Genomic DNA, 19,757 nt, shown 5'->3' with positions numbered 1-19,757 from the left:
AGCTACTTTTTTACTTCATGTATTTTTTTTAATGCTATCTCCTCCGGACTCTGTGAATCCATTAGCTTACTGAGAATGAAAACTAGAAATTAGTCACTTTTTTCCTAATACTGCCTAGTAATTGATCTCCTGTGAACTGTATCTGCTATCAATTTTATATTATATAAATTCAATAAATGTGAAAATTAACACACACAGCAAGGATCATTATGCTTTCTATATGTAATTATTTCAAAATTACATAAAGGGCTGCTTGCTTATAAGATCAGTTTGCAGTAAGTCTGTAATTAGGTGGCTTCGGTTTCAATTGTTAAACTCTGTCTTTCTCTTTCTCTTTTTAAAGATTCAAAATGGATAGTATAGAAGAACCTCAGAAAAAAGTCTTTAAGGCTCGAAAAACAATGCGAGTGAGTGATCGTCAACAACTTGAAGCAGTGTACAAGGTCAAAGAAGAACTGTTGAAAACTGATGTCAAGCTGTTAAATGGCAACCATGAAAATGGAGACTTGGACCCAACCTCGCCTTTGGAAAGTATGGATTATATTAGTGACAAGGACGAGGTGAATGGCATTGAAGAGCTTTGTTTTGACTCCGAAAAAAGTAAATCAGAATGGAAAGAAACACCCTCTACCTTAAACGTTAATGTAAAAAACAAGCAGGATGATGATTTAAAGTGTGAACCTGTGTCTTCTAATAATATAACTCCTGAACTAGCCTCTAAACTGACTGCTGAACCATCTTCCGCTGATACAGCCTCTGGTGCACTAGCTGCTAGAGGTCTGGTATCTGGAGATTCTGCCTCTGGAGACTTGGCCTCTGAAGCAGTAACGTCTGGTGATCCCACCTCTGGTGATCCTGCTTCTGTTGATCCTGTCTCTGGTGATCTTGTCTCTGGTGAACTGGTCTCCAGTGAACTGGTCTCCAGTGAACCGGTCTCCAGTGAGCCAGTCTCTGATGAACTGGTCTCCAATGAACCAGTCCCTGTTGAACCAGTCCCTGGTGAATCGGTCTCCACTGAACTGGTCTCCAGTGATTCAGCATCTGATGATCCAGCCTCTGGTGATCATGCTTTTGAATCACTGGCCTCTGATGATCCAGGCTCTGGTGATCTGGCTTCTGGTGATCCAACTTCTGGTGATTCGGCCTCTGGTGATCCAGCCTCCGATGAACCAGTTTCTGATGAACCAACTTCTGAGTCAGTCTTTGATCCCACCTTTGAACCAAATTCTATACCAGTCTGTGAACCAGTTCCTGAAACTGATAGCACAGAGCCTAGTAGCAATAAAGGTGATGATTTTCTTGAAAAAAATGGAGGTGATGAAAAGTTAGATCAAATTTTCCCATTTGATGAGAAAAATAAAGCTGATAGTAATGTTGATGTTGATGCAGAAGCTCTAGAAACAGATGATACAATTATTTGTTCAGATGTGTCTCCTGAAAAGAAGATAGAAGAAGATGCTATCACAGAATCTGCTCTTGGAGAGGAAGCTATATCTAGCAGTATTGAGATTGACCAAAGTGAAAAGACTGAAGAAGAAAATTCTGCAGACCTTGCAGAAACCATTAGTGAAAATGTTATGAAAGATGACAAAAATGAGAATGTCTTAGAAAATACAGATTCTATGGAGACAGATGAAATCATTCCTATTTTGGAAAAGCTTGCACCTGCTGAAGATGAACTTACTTGCTTTTCTAAAGCTTCTCTCCTTCCAATTGATGAGACAAATCCAGATTTGGAAGAAAAGATGGAAGGTTCTTTTGGTTCACCATCTAAACAAGAAAGTAGTGAGAGTTTGCCAAAAGAAGCCTTTTTGGTCCTCTCTGATGAAGAGGATATTTCGGGTGAAAAGGATGAGTCTGAAGTTGTATCACAAAATGAGACATGCTCTCCAGGTTAGCATATTATTTAAATTCTAAAGATTTTGATTAGCTTTGATAAACTGCTTAGTAAAACATTCTCTTAAAGTTTAAATTTCTTTTAGTTACAGAAAAAGTGGAGAATGATGGTGACTAGAATGATCTCTTAACTTCACAGCTTCTTAACTTCACAGAATTTAGAATTACAGAGAACCACTCTGAGAGCAGCATTGTGTGAAGTGCTGAGAAGGGAGATAAAATAAGTAGAAAATTTTGCACTTGCCCGTAAGGGACTTATAGACTGGGAATAGAGATAAGATGGACCAGTTTAACACCATGATATAACAATTTCCAGTACATAATTGATCAAAATTCTAGCAATTGTTCATGCTATCACTTAGCAACCAAATAACTTTGAATCTAAAAGCCTACTAGTTTATTTGCTTCAAGTGTAACAAATTCCATTTTACAATTAATTTTCCAGTTGAAATCTGATTCTTTTAATATTCTTTGTCCAGGGAATAGCACCACCATTGCTGGAAGCCAAAAACCTAGAGGTCTAATTATATGTTTGATAAAGACTTTATCCATTTGCTTCCTAAGCCTTCTTGATTCTACCTAACGTACTCCCCTCATTTTCTGAATGATCTCTCAATAACTTAAATCTCTTTTATTTGATTGTGTTCCTCTCTTTCATTAGATCACTATTATTGGGTTGGCCAAAAAGTTAGTTTGGTTAGTGAATACACTGTTCAATAAAATTCTTGGTGAAAATGAATATTTGTCCTTTATTTTTAGTTAGAATTGAACAAACTTTTTGGCCAACCCAATACTTTTAGGGTAATTTCAAACTCCTTATATAAAAGCTATATAAACTTCATGATTTGGTCAATGCCTGTCTTTTCCATATCTTTTATTATTACTAGAGAAAAAAGAGCGAATGAGAAAAATCCTACTTTGCTTTCATGGTCAAACTCAAACATGTGTGAAACTTGTTTGAAACTTTGTGAAACTTTCTCAGTTACTTTCAGACTGGTGTGAATACCTTTATGTTCCCATCGTGTCACATTCTCTTAGCCTTAGAGCCCTGTGAGTGGAGTGACCTTGTAATAAGAAAAACAACATCTGGTTTTTAGTTTGTTCAAAGAAAAAAAAAGCCTAGAAGACACAGAGGATTCCCTCCCACCCACCCCCACCCCCAATATGTCATACCTACTTTTGGAGATAGAAACGTTTTCTTATTAAAAAATGACTTCACTTCCAAAGAGCATTCATTCATTTATTAAACCTGTATATATAGAAAGGCCAAGCTTTTCTTGGCTTGGGGATTTAAAGATAAAGTTCATTACTTGCCCTGAGGATTCTGACAAGAATTAAATTGCAAGCCATTAAATACATGGTTGTGAATACAGTAGTAATGTTAAACTGGTATGCTGGGAGTGTAGAGGAGAGTAACTTTGAGAATATAGATGTATTCAGGGAAGCACTTTCCTTTCACTCTCCGTGTAACATAGGGTTTTAAGGAAGATAATCCCTCTTAATTGCAGCTCCATACTACTTGCTCAGGCCAAAAATCTTGGAGCCATTCTTATTTTTTTCATTCATAGTCCATATCCAATCTGTCAGGAAATCCTGTTGGTGCTACTTTCAGAACAGATCTAGAATGCAGTCTCTTCATACCATCTTCACTGCTATCACCCCTGCTTTGAGCCATCATAATCAGGCCAAAAAAATGCTTGGGTCACAGTTAGTGCTCAGTAAATGTTTGTAGAATTAATTAATTGGTAATAGAAGAGTGTTATGGAGGACCTTGCTTACAATGCTAAAACATACTAACACCGGGGAGCCATTGAATGATTTCAAGCAGAGAAGAATGACACGATGAAATTTACATTTTGGAAAGATAATAAATAACAATGTTTAAGGAGAACTTCACTCATTTTTCAGTAAGAATATAGAGAGTAATATTGGGGTAAGTCCTTAAAAAAATCTTTTGGTAGTGTGTATAAGAAAGTCATGGCAAATTGAAGCTTAATTATTTAATGAGTTTATACATTTTACCTTTATGTCAGAATCTTGGAGATTGGAGACCATCCCTCCCACCCAGTGGTTAAATGCAGAAAGATGAATATTAAACCATCCCCATTGTATACTTTGAAAATTCAGAGTTCGGTTTATTTTTGGTTACTTTTAGACTTTTATTTGATTGTATGCTGTTAGAGTAGGTTTAGTGATAGATTTAATTTCTTAGCTGGTAACTGAACTTTTATTTTCTGTCCCCTGACCCAAAGGAGATTTTGTGTTTTGTAAGTTGAAGTATGGTTTCTTCATTGGTTCTTAAACGGTTCTCTGTTCTGTTTATATGGTAGTAGAATCTGTTACATGTCATATTTGCTGTTGTTCATCTGTTGAGGTATTACTTTCTTCAGATTCTTTATTCTTGAATAATTTTTAATGTTTTCAGAACACAGGATTATAAGTCTGGCTTTTCCCTCTAAGTACTAACATTTATGTGCTGTACTAGTAGGAAAACATAAACCTCTATTATTTCAGACACTTTAGCAAATTTGTTTTAAATATAGCAGTTATGGATATGAGCAGCAGCAAAAAATAATGAAAGGTATCTGAAAACAAATGGAAAAGCGATTTCAGGTTTACAGAGACAGATGAAAGACCTAAAAAACGATTGCAGATATTCCTTAGTAGGCCTGAGGATGCTGTCATATTGTTGCTTAATACTGTATAATACCTGATACTCATTAAATGTTTACAATCATAGTCTGTTTAAGAAGTCTAGGAAAATAAAAGTTTCTCTTTGGGAACATTCAAACAACACCAGAGGAGGTACACGTATTAGTTACCTTCCATGTATTCTCCATACCATATACTCTCCTCTACTACTGTTCCATCTTTCCTCTCTTTCAGTGCCATTCTTCAAGTTATGTTAACAAAGCTAGCACAGTTTCATCTTCTCCTGTTTACTCTTTAACTTAATTGAATTGTGATTTCCACGTTCCCAGCCTCTTTCCTAATTGTTCTCAGTGGAGTGACATTGATGCTCATGTTGTTAAATCCAGGGGCATCCTTTATTTGTCTTTATTCTCTCATATTTAGATGACCTCTTAATAACAATTCCTCCCTATTGAGATTCTCCTTAGCTTTCAGTCTACTGCATTCTCTATTTTCTTCCCTTTTGGCCCTTCTCATTTTGTTTCTTATGTAGAAATGAGAGGGAGAGCTCTTTTCTACTCGGCTTTTTAAATTTTTTAAACATTGTTTTTTCCTAATATTTTTGAGGAGAAAAATCTGTTTCAAAGTAAATAAGATTTTACCCTAAGCTCTGACATAATTTCCTTCCAAATATTATTTCAGATTTTAAAAATATCTGGTTGTTTTTCCCTTTCATTGGATCCTTAAGATAAATTAGATGAACGTAAATGCTAATGAGGATAATTGCATGGGAATAGAATTTAAGGTTTCTAATTTTGCTTTAGGTTAATAGTGGTAGAATTGCCATGGTTTACATAATTAAAATTTATTGATATTTTGTTTTCACTATTTAATGTGTTCAGCTAAAATTCTTTATTATCTCAGCCCATTTATATTCAACTGTGTCTTACGTACTTGGATTTTCTTTATGGAATCTTGTATTCCTGTACATTGTTGTAGAAGTTGCAGATTTTTCTTTTCAGAGTTGAGTGAGATCAAAGATGAAGCAAGTTTTGGAAAGGGGAGTGTGGGAGGAAGATCAGTTTCAAATGACGATTGTTGCCTGAGTTAGATATATGTCTGGATTTTAGAGCAGAGGCTTGGACTGTCTAGAAAAAATTAGGGGTAGATACCATATAGACATTAGTCGAAGTTGAGTGACGAGGTGAAATCACCTCAGAGTGAGTATAATTCAGTGAGAGGAGATCCGAGAACTGAGGTCTTTGGCAGTCCTGTATTTAGAGGTTGAAGATATGAGGAAGAACCAGCAAAGGAGACCAAGAAAAAACTTCAGCTAGAAAGAAAATTAGGAGATTTTGTTGTCTTAGAAGTCAAGTAAAGAATGTTTTGAGGAGGAAGGAGTAACTCTATTTGTGTATCAAATGCAGGTGTTTGTTCAGTTAAGATGGAAGAGAAATATTTAATGACCTGGAGATCATTTATGACCTTGACAGGGGGCAGTGCAGTTGAAAGCCTAGTTGATAATTGAGTTTCAGAGAGAAGGGGAGGAGAAGAATTGGAGATAATAAAATGTAACTTACCCCCCAAATTTTGCTTTAAAAGGGAGCACAGAAACTTACTGTGGAAGATACTATTTAGAGGTTTGTATTAGTTAAATAAAGCTTTTAAAAATTTTCTGGAAAAGTCACATTGCCAGTAATGCCCCATTTTTCTGATTCCTCTTGTGAGGCTGAGAATCTTACATTTGTATTCCTTATCTATAAATTGCTTCTTCCTCTTCTTTGCCCATTTTTTCTGATGGATATATTGTCTTCAGTTAGTCTGTAGGAATTTTTTGTTTTAAGTATTCTCGTAGAGCCATTAATCTAAGACAGGGGATTGGCAAACTGTGACCTATAGGCCTTAACTGTTTTTGGTCAATAAAGGTTTGTTGGAACATAGCCACATCTATTTGTTTACATATTACATATTGTTTATCATCAATTCCCACCATAAGGACAGAATTGAGTAGTGTGTCAGAGACCATAGAGCCTACAAGATCGAAAATACTTCGTTTTGGCCATTTACAGAAAATGTTTGCCAACCCATGATCCAGGGCAACGGTTTTGTCTGTATTTTCTTGGAATAAAGTTCTATGTAATTCTGAAAATGGGAAACCAACCCCTAATGTAAATTCTGTCTTCTAATCCTCTACAATACAGTTTTTCCACCTTCATTTAATGAATTTTATTAAAGATAACAGTCATTAGAAAGATATTAAATATCTACTTTGTCTCAGCTCTTCCCCAAAGTGTTTAGGGTTACCAAAATTACAAGGTTTGGTACCTGCTCTTAAGGAGCTTACTGTCTAGTCTGGTTGAAAGGAAAGAATACCACAGATAGAACTGTTTGTGAATGTATGCCAACATATGAGGCTATATTCAAGATGGGAGGAATTATAGCAGAAACTGAATGAAGACAGATTCTAAAAAAGACAGTCTTAACCCAAGTATTTGGATGAGTTTTAGGAGTCCCAGAAACTACTTGAAATTATATATATATATAAACACCGTGTACCTGAGCCTCTGATTATTATTCTGAGTTGATGGAGGTTCACTTAGATTCTCTACAGGCTCTGTGAACAACAACAACAAAAAAAATTAAAGAAATATAGGGCCTTACTCCCTTCTGTAGACTCTGTTAGTACCATTTTTTTAAATCCCAACTTCTTTATTATATAAAACTCGAGGCTAAATTTTAATTCTGTTTGTCTATTTCAAACTCCTAATAAGTGTTTTAAGTATTAAGAATCCAGTCATATCTTCTAAACATACCTGGAAAACGGGAATTTGATGATAAGAGGAGTTGTTTGAATAAAATGAAGGAATTGGGAGCTAAGCTTGACATGTCTGTGGGCGGAGAGGGATCTAACATATGCATAAAAGAGGCAGACCAAACCAGGCCAGTTTGCTTTGCTGTTTTCTGATCTGGCTTGAAGTAACCCTGATTGGAGCCAGGGCTAATTTTGTTCTTTGGGTGGAAGGGTGGTTTGCTAAATAAAGACTAAGTAAACCTTCATCTTAAGCAACCCAATTTCTCTGTGTTTCTGGAAACTAGGAAACTATAGGAGTCACCATCCTCAGTATTAAAGGCAGGAAAACTTGGAAAAGTATATATAGGAAAAAATGCTATGTAATGAGTGTGCAGTCTACAGGGGAGCAAAACAAACTTTCATTTCATTGAACTGGTGTTGAGGGATGAGATCTTAAAAAAATTTCTTAATGAGCATAGGGTGGTAAATGGAAAGTTAATTTTTTAATATTCATTTATGTTAAAGTTTAAAAATAGTCTCAGTAATCTCCATATGTACTGTGTAAACGTCCTTTTGTATTACTGTGTTCACGTTTTACAGCTTTATTGTTTATCTTAATGTGAAAAACATTGTAACAGGTTCATCAATGATCCTAGTCTCTGCCTATTTTCACCTAAAAATTCTTTTAAGTTTTTTTAACCTTGGCTTCTACCATCAGGGCTGTTGAAATTAAAACCCTGGTGTTTGGAGCAGAGATGCCATATCAAAATCTTTATATAGTTCTATATACCCATGATTGTTTATTTAATTGTGGTTGTAGAATATGATGAAATACGGCATGCTTTATTGAAGCTGCAGGGGAGCCACTTGCAGGGATGTAAGGGGGAAAAATAGAAACCCAAACATGTTAGTGACTTGTTCTTCTCCCCTAAATGATTAAGTTAGTTGAGGAGCTATAGATTGATTGACCAAAGACCATTTATGGTGCCTCTGGGATTTTATTTGTTGTAACAATGCAACTGTATGGCTATTTTTAGCAATATTTTTTGGTAGCACTCTTTAGTTGTTAGATTTTATGTGCCTTTTGTGAAAATTACTTAACATTTCTGAACGTTACTTTCCTTATCTATATATATGATGGCAAAAATACTGTTTATAGTGTAGGATTTTTTGGGGGATAAGTTAGTTGTTGGCACTGGTATCAAAGTAGCTATTACTTTTAAGTAAAACTTTTATTATCTTTAGGATAGCTTTTCCCTATCCATAACCGTTAAAATAACCTAATGATTCAACCTGTCTGGTCAAAATATTAGGTGTTCTGAGTTCACCAGTAATTTATAATTTTTTTTTGTAATTGCCACAACCACTGTTTTAGTTTTAACAATTGAATGTAAAGGAGTCTGAATGCTTTATAGTAGTTGTTTTCACATTTTATTAATCTATTGATGACAGTAAATTACTAAGATTCTTTGTCTTAAAATCTATATTATTTAATTTTTTTCCATGTTAAGAGTTTATTATGAACTTGCAGAAACATTTAAAACTAGACTTGTCCACTTATTTCCACCAGTTCATGCTCCCTTTTTATTCCCAATATTTTACATTTTGAGACTCTGATTTCCTAAAATATTATCAACTGGATAATTACACCAAAAGTATAAATTATAATGAACTGTTACAAATTCTGATGGAAGAAAATTTCCTTTTCTATTTTTGTTACAGAAGAAGTAGAAAGTAATGAAAAGGGCAGCAAACCTGAGGAAGAAGAGCAAGTGATACATGAAGATGAAAGACCTGAGAAAAGTAAGCATGTACAAACAAACCTGAAATAGTTTTAAAAATTGTTTCTGCTTTTAAGGCTGTGGAAAATACTTTTCTGTCCATGAGATGCTTGTAAAATTTTTCAGTTTAAGTAAGCCACAGTTAAATCGTTTTGTTGATGGCTAACCCAAGGATCTTTGAAAGTATTAATTATTTCATGTATTTTATTGTTTATTTATTCTTTCCATTGCTCCATAGAAAGATTTAAGCTTACTATTTAGTAAGATGCTATCTGAATATCTTGAGAGAAATTGTTTTAGATTTGCTTTTAGAGCATTGGACCATAGGAATTTTGTCTGGGATGATATAAGCAAATGGAAGTATGTGTCTCAATCTCTACTTAAAGTTCTTAAGCTGTAAAGAGAAGGGGAAATGATGTTACTGAATGTCATTAGGTTGGGTTCTGTAACTCTCCCTGTCATACTGCTCTCCATCTGTGACTATGTAAGTTATTATTTTTTAAAACTTTCAATACTACTACTACTTAATAATAATAAAAGCAACTGTGTTGATAATACTTTATGTACCAGACACAGTTCTAAATTTTTTCCATCTTCTTTTTTTTTAACTTTTTATTTTAATTTGGAGTATTTATTAACAATGTCATGGTAGTTTCAGGTGTACAGCAAAGTGATTCAGTTATACATATACATGTATCAATTCTTTTTCAAATTTTTTTCCCATTTAGATTGTTACATAATATTGAGCAGAGTTCCCTGTGTTATACAGTAGGTCCTTGTTGGCTATCCATTTTAATTATAGCAGTGTGTACATGTCAATCCCACACTCCCTAACTATCCCTTCCCTTCACGCTTCCCCCACCCCCTGGTAACAATAAGTTCATTCTCTAAGAATGTGAGCCTGTTTCTGTTTTGTAAATAAGTTCATTTGTGTCATTTCTTTTTAGATTATGTATGTAAGTGATATCGTATGATATTTCTCTTTCTCTGTTGTGACTTACTTCACTCAGTATGACCATCTCTAGGTCCACCCATGTTGCTGCAAATGGCGTTATTTCATTCTTTTTAATGGCTGAGTAATATTCCATTGTATATATGTACTGCAGCTTAATTATCCATTCCTCTGTCGATAGAAATTTAGGTGGCTTCCATGTCCTGGCTATTGTAAACAGTGCTGCAATGAACATTGGGGTACATGTATCCTTTTGGACTATGTTTTTCTCCAGATATATGCCCAGGAGTGGGATTGAAGGATCATATGGTGGCCCTAGTTTTAGTTTTCTAATGAAACTCCATACTGTTCTCCATAGTGGCTGTACCAATTTACATTCCCACGAACAGTGTAGCAGGGTTCCCTTCTCTGCACACCCTCTCCAGCATTTGTTGTTTGTGGATTTTTTTGGTGATAGCCATTTTGACTGGTGTGAGGTGATATCTTATTGTAGTTTTGATTTACATTTCTCTAATAATTAGCAGTGTTGAACATCTTTTCATGTGCTTCTTGGCCATCTGTATGTCTTCTTTGGAGAAATGTCTATTTAGGTCTCCTGCCCATTTTTTGATTGGGTTGTTTGTTTTGATGATATTAAGCCACATGAGCTGTTTGTATATTTTGGAGACTAATCCCTTGTCAGTCACATCATTTGCAAATATTTTCTCTCCTTCTATGGGTTGTCTTTTCATTGTGTTTATGGTTTCCTTTGCTGTGCAAAAGCTTTTGAGTTTAATTAGTCCCATTTGTTTATTTTTGGTTTTATTTCCATTACTCTGGGAGACAGATTGAAAAAGATATTGCTATGATTTACGTCAGAGTGTTCTGCCTATGTTCTCCTCTAGGAGTTTTATAGTGTTTGGTCTCACGTTTAGGTCTTTAATCCATTTTGAGCTTATTTTTGTGTATGGTGTTAAAGAATGTTCTAATTTCATATTTTTACATGCAGCTGTACAGTTTTCCTAGCACTTGACTATCTTTCCTCCGTTGTATAGTCTTACCTCCTTTGTCATAGATTAATTGACCATAGGTGTGTGGGTTTATTTCTGGGCTTTCTATTCTGTTCCATTGATCTATGTTTCTGTTTTTGTGCCAGTACCATACTGTTTTGATTGCTATAGCTTTGTAGTGTAGTCTGAAGTCAGGGAGCCTGATTCCTCCAGCTCTGTTTTTCTTTGTCAAGATTGCTTTGGCTATTGGGGTCTTTTGTGTCTCCATACAAAGTTTAAGATTTTTTTGTTCTAGTTCTGTGAAAAATGTCATTGGTAATTTGATAGGGATTGCACTGAATCTCTAGATTGCCTTGGGTACTATAGTCATTTTGACAGTATTGACTCTTCGAATCCAAGAACACGGTATATCTTCCCATCTGTTTGTGTCGTCTTCGATTTCTTTCATCAGCGTCTTACGGTTTTTGGAGTACAGATCTTTTGTCTCCTTAGATAGGTTTATTCCTAGGTATTTTATTCTTTTTGATGTGATGGTAAATGGGATTGTTTCTTGAATTTCTCTTTCTGTCTTTTGTTGTTAGTGTATAGAAATGCAACAGATTTCTGTGTATTACTTTTGGAAACTGCAACTTTACCAAATTCATTGATGAGTTCTAACAGTTTTCTGGTAGCATCTTTGGGATTTTCTATGTATAGTGTCATCTGCAAACGGTGGCAGTTTAACTTCTTTTCCAATTTGGATTCCTTTTATTTCTTTTTCTTCTCTGATTGCTGCGGCTAGGACTTCCAAAACTATGTTGAATAAAAGTGGTGAGAGTGGACATCCTTGTCTTGTTCCTAATCTTAGAAGAAATACTTTTAGCTTTTCACCGTTGGGTAAGATGTTAGCTGTAGGTTTGTCGTATATGGCCTTCATTATGTTGAGGTATATTCCCTGTATGCCCACTTTCTGGAGAGTTGTTTTTTTTTTTTTTTTTTTTGCAGTACGCGGGCCTCTCACCCCTGTGGCCTCTCCCGCTGCGGAGCGCAGGCCCAGCAGCCACGGCCCACGGGCCCAGCCGCTCCGTGGCATATGGGATCCTCCCAGACCGGGGCACGAACCTGTATCCCCTGCATCGGCAGGCAGACTCCCAACCACTGCTCCACCAGGGAAGCCCTGGAGAGTTTTTATCATAAATGGGTGTTGAATTTTGTCAAAAGCTTTTTCTGCATCTATTGAGATGATCATATGGCTTTTATTCTTCAGTTTGTTGATGTGGTGTATCACACTGATTGATTTGCGGATATTGAAAAATCCTTGCATCCTTGGATAAACCCCACTTGATCATGGTTTATGGTCCTTTTAATGTATTGTTGGATTCTGATTGCTAGTATTTGGTTTAGGATGTTTGCATCTATATTCATCAGTGATATTGACCTGTAATTTTCTTTTCTTGTGGTATCTTTGTCTGGTTTTGGTATCAGGGTGATGGTGGCCTCATAGTATGAGTTTGGGAGTTCTCTTTCCTCTGCAATTTTTTGGAACATTTTCAGAAGGGTAGCAGTTAGCTCTTCTCTAAATGTTTGATGGAATTTGCCTGTGAAGCCATCAGTTCCTGGACTTTGGTTTGTTGGGAGTTTTTAAATCACAGTTTCAGTTTCAGTGCTTGTGATTGGTCTGTCCGTATTTTCTGTTTCTTCCTGGTTCAGTCTTGGGAGACTGTATCTTTCTAAGAATTTGTGCATTTCTTCCAGGTTGTCCATTTTATTGGCATACAGTTGCTTGTAGTAGTCTCTTATGATCCTTTGTATTCCTGTGGTGTCAGTTGTAACTTCTCCTTTTTCATTTCTAATTTTATTAATTTGAGTGATCTCTCTTTTTTCTTAATGAGTCTGGCTAAAGGTTTATCAATTTTGTTTATCTTTTCAAAGAACCAGCTTTTAGTTTCATTTATCTTTGCTTGTCTCTATATTTCTGCTCTGATCGTTATGATTTCTTTTCTTCTACTAACTTTAGGTTTTGTTTGTTCTTTGGTTGCTTTAGGTGTAGGGTTAGGTTGTTTATTTGAGATTTTTCTTGTTTCCTGAGGTAAGATTATATTTCTGTAAACTTCCCTCTTAGAAATGCCTTTGCCATATTGCAAACAGAGCCATTGTGCTTTCATTTTCACTTGTCTCTAGGTACTTCTTGATTTCCTCTCTGATTACTTCAGTGATCCAGTGGTTGTTCAGTAGCATATTGTTTAGCCTCCACATGCTTGTGTTTTTTACAGTTTTTTTCTTGTAGTTTATTTCTAATCTCATAGCATTGTCATCAGAAAAGATGCTTGATATGATTTCAATTTTCTTAAATTTACTGAGGCTCCCTTTGTGGCCCAGCATGTGGTCAATCCTGGAGAATGTTCCATGTGCACTTGAGAATGTGTATTCTGCTGCTTTGGGATGGAAAACTCTATAAAATCAGTTAAGTCCATCTGGTCTAATGTGCCTTTTAAGGCCTGTGTTTCCTTATTGATTTTCTGCCTGGATGATCTGTCCATTGATGAAACTGAGGTGTTAAAATTCCCCAGTATTATTGTGCTACTGTTGATTTCTCCCTTTATAGCTGTTAGTATTTGCCTTATATGTTGAGGTGCTCCTATGTTGGGTGCATATATATGTACAATTGGTATGTCTTCTTAGATTGATCCCTTGATCATTATGTAGTGTCCTTCTTTGTCTCTTATAGCAGTCTTTGTTTTAAAGTTTGTTTTGTCTGAAATTAGTATTGCTACTCCAGCTTTCTTTCGATTTCCATTTGCATGGAATGCCTTCTTCCATCCTCTTACTTTCAGTCTGTATGTGTCACTAGGTCTGAAGTGGGTCTCTTGTAGACAGCATATATATGGGTCTTATTTTTGTATCCATTCAGCCAATCTGTGTCTTTTGGTGGGAGCATTTAGTCCATTTACATTTAAGGTAATTATCGATATGTATGTTCCTATTCCCACTCTCTTAATTGTTTTGGGTTCGTTATTGTAGGTCTTTTCCTTCTCTTGTGTTTCTTGCCTAGAGAAGTTCCTTTAGCATTTGTTGTAAAGCTGGTTTGGTGGTGCTGAACTCTCTCAGCTTTTGCTTGTCTGTAAAGGTTTTAATTTCTCCATCAAATCTGAGTGAGATCCTTGCTGGGTAGAGTATTCTTGATTGTAGATTCTTCCCTTTCATCACTTTAAATATATCGTGTCACTCACTTCTGGCCTGCAGAGTTTCTGCTGTGAAATCAGCTGATAACCTTATGGGAGTTCCCTTGTATGTTACTTATTGTTTTTCCCTTGTTACTTTTATATTTTTCCTTTGTCTTTAATTTTTTCCAATTCGATTACTATGTGTCTTGGTGTGTTCCTCTTTGGGTTTATCCTGCCTTGGACTCTCTGTGCTTCTTGGACTTGGGTGACTGTTTACCATGTTAGGGGAAGTTTTCAATTATAATCTCTTCATATATTTTCTCAGGTCCTTTCTGTCTCTCTTCTCCTCCTGGAATCCCTATAATGAGAATGTTGGTGCATTTAATGTTGTCCTAGAGGTCTCTTAGATTGTCTTCATTTCTCTTTATTCTTTTTTCTTTATTATGTTCCACGGCAGTGATTTCCACCATTCTGTCTTCCAGGTTACTTATCTGTTCTTCTGCCTTAGTTATTCTGCTTTGATTCCTTCTAGTGTATTTTTCATTTCAGTTATTGTATTGTTCATCTCTGTTTCTTCTTTAGTTCTTATAGGTCTCTGTTAAACATTTCTTGCATCTTCTCAATCTTTGCCTCCATTCTCTTCCTGAAGTCCTTGATCATCTTCACTATCATTATTCTGAATTCTTTTTCCAGAAGGTTGCCTATCTCCACTTCAGTTAGTTGTTTTTCTGGGGTTTTATCTTGTTCCTTCATCTGGGACATAATCCTCTGCCGTTTCATTTTGTCTACCTCTCTGTGATTGTGGTTTTCATTCCACAGGCTGCAGGACTGTAGTTCTTCTTGCTTCTGCTGTCTGCCTTCTGGTAGATGAGGCTATCTAAGAGGCTTGTGCAGGCTTCCTGATGGGAGGGGCTGGTGGTGGGTAGGGCTGGGTTGTGTCTCTCTGGTGGGCAGAGTTCAGTAAAACTTTAATCTGCTTGTCTGCTGATGGGTGGGGCTGTGTTCCTTTCCTTTTCGTTGTTTGGCCTGAGGTGACCCAGCACTCGAGCCTACAGGCAGTTTGGTGGGGCTAATGGTGCCTCTGGGAGGGCTCATGCCAATGAGTGCTTCCCAAAACTGCTGTTGCCAGTGTCTTTGTCCCTGCAGTGAGCCACTGCCACTCCCCACCTCTGCAGGAGACCCTCCAGTGCTAGCAGGCAGGTCTGGCCCAGTCTCCTGTGGGATCACTGCTCTTTTCTCTTGGGTCCTGATGTGCACAAGACCCTAAGAGTGCAGTTTCTGGTTCTCCCAGTCCTGTGGAGGTCCTGCAATTAAATCCTGCTGGCCCTCAAAGCCAGACCCTCTGGGGCCTCCTCTTCCCGTTGCCAGACCCCCAGGTTGGGAAGCTTGACATGGGGCTCAGAACTTTCACTCCAGTGGGAGAACTGTGGTATGATTGTTCTTCAGTGTGTGGGTCACCCACCTGGTGGGTATGGGACTTGATTCTATCACGATTGTGCCCCTCCTATTGTCTCGCCATGGCTTCCCCTTTGTCTTTGGATGTAGGGTATCTTTTTTTGGTAGGTTCAAGTGTTTCTTTGTCAATGGTTGCTCTGCAGTTGTGATTCCAGTGTTCTTGTAAGAAGGGATGAGCGTACCTACTTCTACTCTGCCATCTTGACCTTATCTCTCTGTGACTATGTAAGTTTTGATACAAGGGAAATTGTAGAATAGAATTGGATTTTAATAATAGGCTCATAGATAGTGTGGAGATTTTAATATTTTAATATTTCCCTGTTTCTATATTGAAAAAGAAACCATATAAAATATGTTATGATCTCATGAGTGTTACCAATATTTGAAACAAATTTTCTAAGTGAAGGTCTTTGAATGTTTGTTCTTTACCAAATTTACCTTTATAATGACATTAATTTTATTATTTTTATATATTTGAAATTTATTAGGATATGTTAAGAATAACTAATACTATTTTCCTAAGGCTGGTGATTAAGAAAGAATTTTTCCTAAACTTACTGAGGAAGAAAATTTACTGAGGATGAAGAATTAAATAATTAAAGCTATGCACAGTTAGTAGAAGCATGTGATGTGAGAATAAATACTGAGAAATCTGTGACTTGTGAATGAATACTGTATTTTGTCAGAGAATTCATATACACTAGAGAATTTACTGAAAGGAATGAATTTGAGATGATTTCTTCTCATCCCATATTGTTAGTTGAGCTTCCATCTTAATACGAAGATTTCAAGGAAAAAATGTTCTTTGTTCATGTTGTTTGTACATTTACTTATTTAGTGTTCGGAGGTTCTTATTTAGCATATTGAAAATCATTTCAAGTTTAAGGTAAAAGCTATCTATTTACTTTTCTGATCACAAAAACAATTCATAAAATAATTTATTGAGAGTGCTATTTTGATAGCTAGAAATAATATCTTCCTGAGGATGGAAAGAGGCATTAAGGTCTACGTATGATAAAAACAGCTGACTGGTCATTATGCTTTTTCTTCTCAGGTGAATTTTTTAGAAGAAAACGTTCTAAGTCAGAGGACATGGACAATGTACAGTCCAAACGACGTCGATATATGGAAGAAGAATATGAGGCAGAGTTTCAAGTAAAGATTACAGCCAAAGGAGATATAAACCAGAAGCTACAAAAGGTGTTAGAGATTATAAGTTAAAACCATATTAAACAAAAAACACCACCATCTTTATTCTATTAGATTTTTGACATTACTCTGTATTTTACTGAAATATTCAGCTTTTTCATAGAAAGAAAGAACTTGAAGAAATTGGTTAAGCTTATTACCCTTAATAATTTAATTATAAAATTCCTTATGACTCTTTTGAAGCTAAATAGTTTTTTTGTTTTGTTTTGTCTTTTTAGATATGGTAGTAATTTTAAAAATGGGAGAGAAATTATGGCTTCTTTTCTTTTCTTTTCTTTTCTTTTTTTGTGGTACGCAGGCCTCCCACTGCTGTGGCCTCTTCCGTTGCGGAGCACAGGCTCCGGACGCACAGGCTCAGCGACCATGGCTCACGGGCCCAGCTGCTTTGCGGCATGTGGGATCTTCCCGGAGCGGGTCACGAACCCGTGTCCCCTGCATCGGCAGGCGGACTCTCAACCACTGCGCCACCAGGGAAGCCCATGGCTTCTTTTCTTATTTGCTTTAGTAACAAAACTGAATACCAGTTTTCAGCTTTTATTTTTTCTTCTATATTGAACTTTATTCTAATTGGAAACATTAGAGTCTTAGTGTTAACATTTTAGTTTTTGTAAGTTTTGTCATAAGCTGGTTTCATGGCTATAAGTCCCTATGTTCTAAAATCTTTGTTATGTACCTTAGGCTTAGTATTAAAAATGGTATGGACAAGGCTTTCGAATGACTAGGGAAAGGGAATAAAGTACAGACTTTGGAAACTTCCCCCTATATGTGTTAGACTAGAGATAGAAATAATGAAAATATAAAGTATTTAATATATGTTTTAAGATGTGTTCACAAATATTGATGACAAATGCCTTTTTAAGAGAAGAATAGAAGACTCAGGTGAAAATTTTTCAAGCTCTTATAGATTTAATGGTGAAATTATAAATACTCTAGGCCAGTGTTCCTCTACTCAGATAAAGTATAAATATCCCCATTAGAGAAAGGAACAGAGAGGCAGTACAAAAGTGGCTTTTTTTTCCTCCCAGTGTCTTTTTTCTTTTAACCATATGGTGATAATAATGCTTGTTTAGTCTTTCTTATAGAGCTATTAGAAATATGAAGATAGCTATGAGAAAGCATTTTGAAATATACTTCTGTGTGTACTGAGGGTTTACTCCTCTAGAGCAGTGTAATTTGGGGATGGTCTGTGGGCTGCACTGTATGTCCTGTTTGTTATGGGTCCATAATGAGATAAATATGGAAATTGTGAGCAGGCATTTAGAAATGTTTTATAGGAATTTCATAGTGCAGTGACATTCTTAGTGTCTCTCAAAAATATCATCTGTAACAGATTAGAAAATTTAAAATCTGCTCCTTACCTTCAACTGGTTTCTTTTAAATCACAGTAGAGGGTGTGGGAAGAAAATATTAAAACTTCAATTTCAAAATGTTTTAAAAATTTCACCCTCTGGAAATTTTCTATTTTTAGTACATTTTATTGTGTTATAGTAGATATTATATATGTAGAAGTGGAGGATTTCAGCAGATAGCATTGTGTTATGGATGCCAATATGTTTTTTTTAATTAATATATTAGTACTATCTTATTAGTACTTCAGAATATTTACTGTTTGCTGCTTGCTTGAAATTCCTTTTTTGCTATAACAAAGGAATATGTATTTTTTTAGGTTGTACAGTGGTTGCTGGAAGAAAAATTGTGTGCGCTACAGTGTGGTGTATTTGATAAGACATTGGCAGAATTGAAAACACGAGTGGAAAAGATTGAGTGTAACAAGAGGCATAAAACAGTTTTAACTGAACTACAGGTTTGTACACTGACTTGAATTGCATATCCGTGTGTCATCATTTTTATAACTTACTTTCTGGGATATGTTTTTGAAGTTGACAATAAAGTATATTTAACTTTTAAGTATTAGAAATAAAAGGAGCCTCTATTAGTTTGCTAGGGCTACCATTAACAAAAAGTACCATAAACTGGATGCCTTAAACAACAGAAATGTATTGTCTCATAGTTTTGGAGGCTGGAAGTCCAAGATTAAGCTGTCGTCAGGACTGGTTCTGAGGGCCGTGAGGAAGAATCTGTTCCTTATGTCTACTCTAGCTATAGATGGTTTACTGACAGTCTTTGGCATTCCTTGTCTTGTAGAAGTATCACCCTGATTTCTGACTTCATCTTCACATGGTGCTCTCTCTGTATGTTTGTCTGTTTCCAAATTTTCCCTTTTTACAAGGATACTAGTCATATTGGATTAGGACCCACCCTATTCCAGTATGACCTCATCTTAACTACAGTTGACTCTTGAACAATGTGAAGGTTAGAGGTGCTGTCCCCACCCGCTGCAGTTGAAAATCTGTACACTGGTATCTGCTTCAAAAAATGAAGGAGTTGGGCTTCCCTGGTGGCGCAGTGGTTGAGGGTCCGCCTGCCGATGCAGGGGACACGGGTTCGTGTCCCGGTCCAGGAAGATCCCACATGCTGCGCAGCGGCTGGGTCCGTGAGCCATGGCTGCTGAGCCTGCACGTCCGGAGCCTGTGCTCCGCAACAGGAGAGGCCACAACAGTGAGAGGCCCGCATACCGCAAAAAAAAAAAAAAAATGAAGGAGTTGATAAATGACTCACCCCAGGCAGTAGCTGAAACACTTCAGATAGAATCGGAACTCAAGCCCTAATTCTTTTGATTTCACATCTGTTGATCTCTAATTGAACACAAACTTTTCCCCACACTTAATTTAAAGATCTGTAAAGTGAAAATATAGGTACTATATTGATTGAAAAAAAATCCATGTATAATTGGACCCACACAGTTCAAATCTATGTTGTTCAAGAGTCAGCTGTAATTACCTCTGTGATGACCCTCTTTCCAAATAAGGTCATGTTCTGAGATACTTGGGGTTCAGAGTTTCATATACT

General features: G+C 36.3%; 1 protein-coding gene across 3 annotated transcripts in view; it reads left to right on the top strand.

Moving 5' to 3' along the window:
* The window catches only part of ATF7IP (activating transcription factor 7 interacting protein), a 127,759-nt gene that overhangs the window by 49,387 nt on the left and 58,615 nt on the right, over positions 1-19,757 (top strand). For all 3 annotated transcript variants that reach the window (XM_027129539.1, XM_027129538.1, XM_027129540.1), the window contains exons 2-5: positions 344-1,893; positions 9,041-9,121; positions 16,693-16,838; positions 18,514-18,651. In XM_027129539.1, coding sequence (XP_026985340.1) covers positions 351-1,893; positions 9,041-9,121; positions 16,693-16,838; positions 18,514-18,651 — 1,908 coding nt within the window. In that variant the 5' untranslated portion in view covers positions 344-350. The remainder of the gene's footprint in view (positions 1-343; positions 1,894-9,040; positions 9,122-16,692; positions 16,839-18,513; positions 18,652-19,757) is intronic.

This window comes from Aethalodelphis obliquidens, unplaced genomic scaffold (assembly GCF_003676395.1).
Source record: "Aethalodelphis obliquidens isolate GAN/ISIS:26980383/991018 unplaced genomic scaffold, ASM367639v1 scaffold36, whole genome shotgun sequence".
NCBI lineage: Eukaryota > Metazoa > Chordata > Mammalia > Artiodactyla > Delphinidae > Aethalodelphis > Aethalodelphis obliquidens.
The sequence above is the reverse complement of the archived record's forward strand: the minus strand, read 5'-3'. Positions and strand labels throughout refer to the sequence as shown.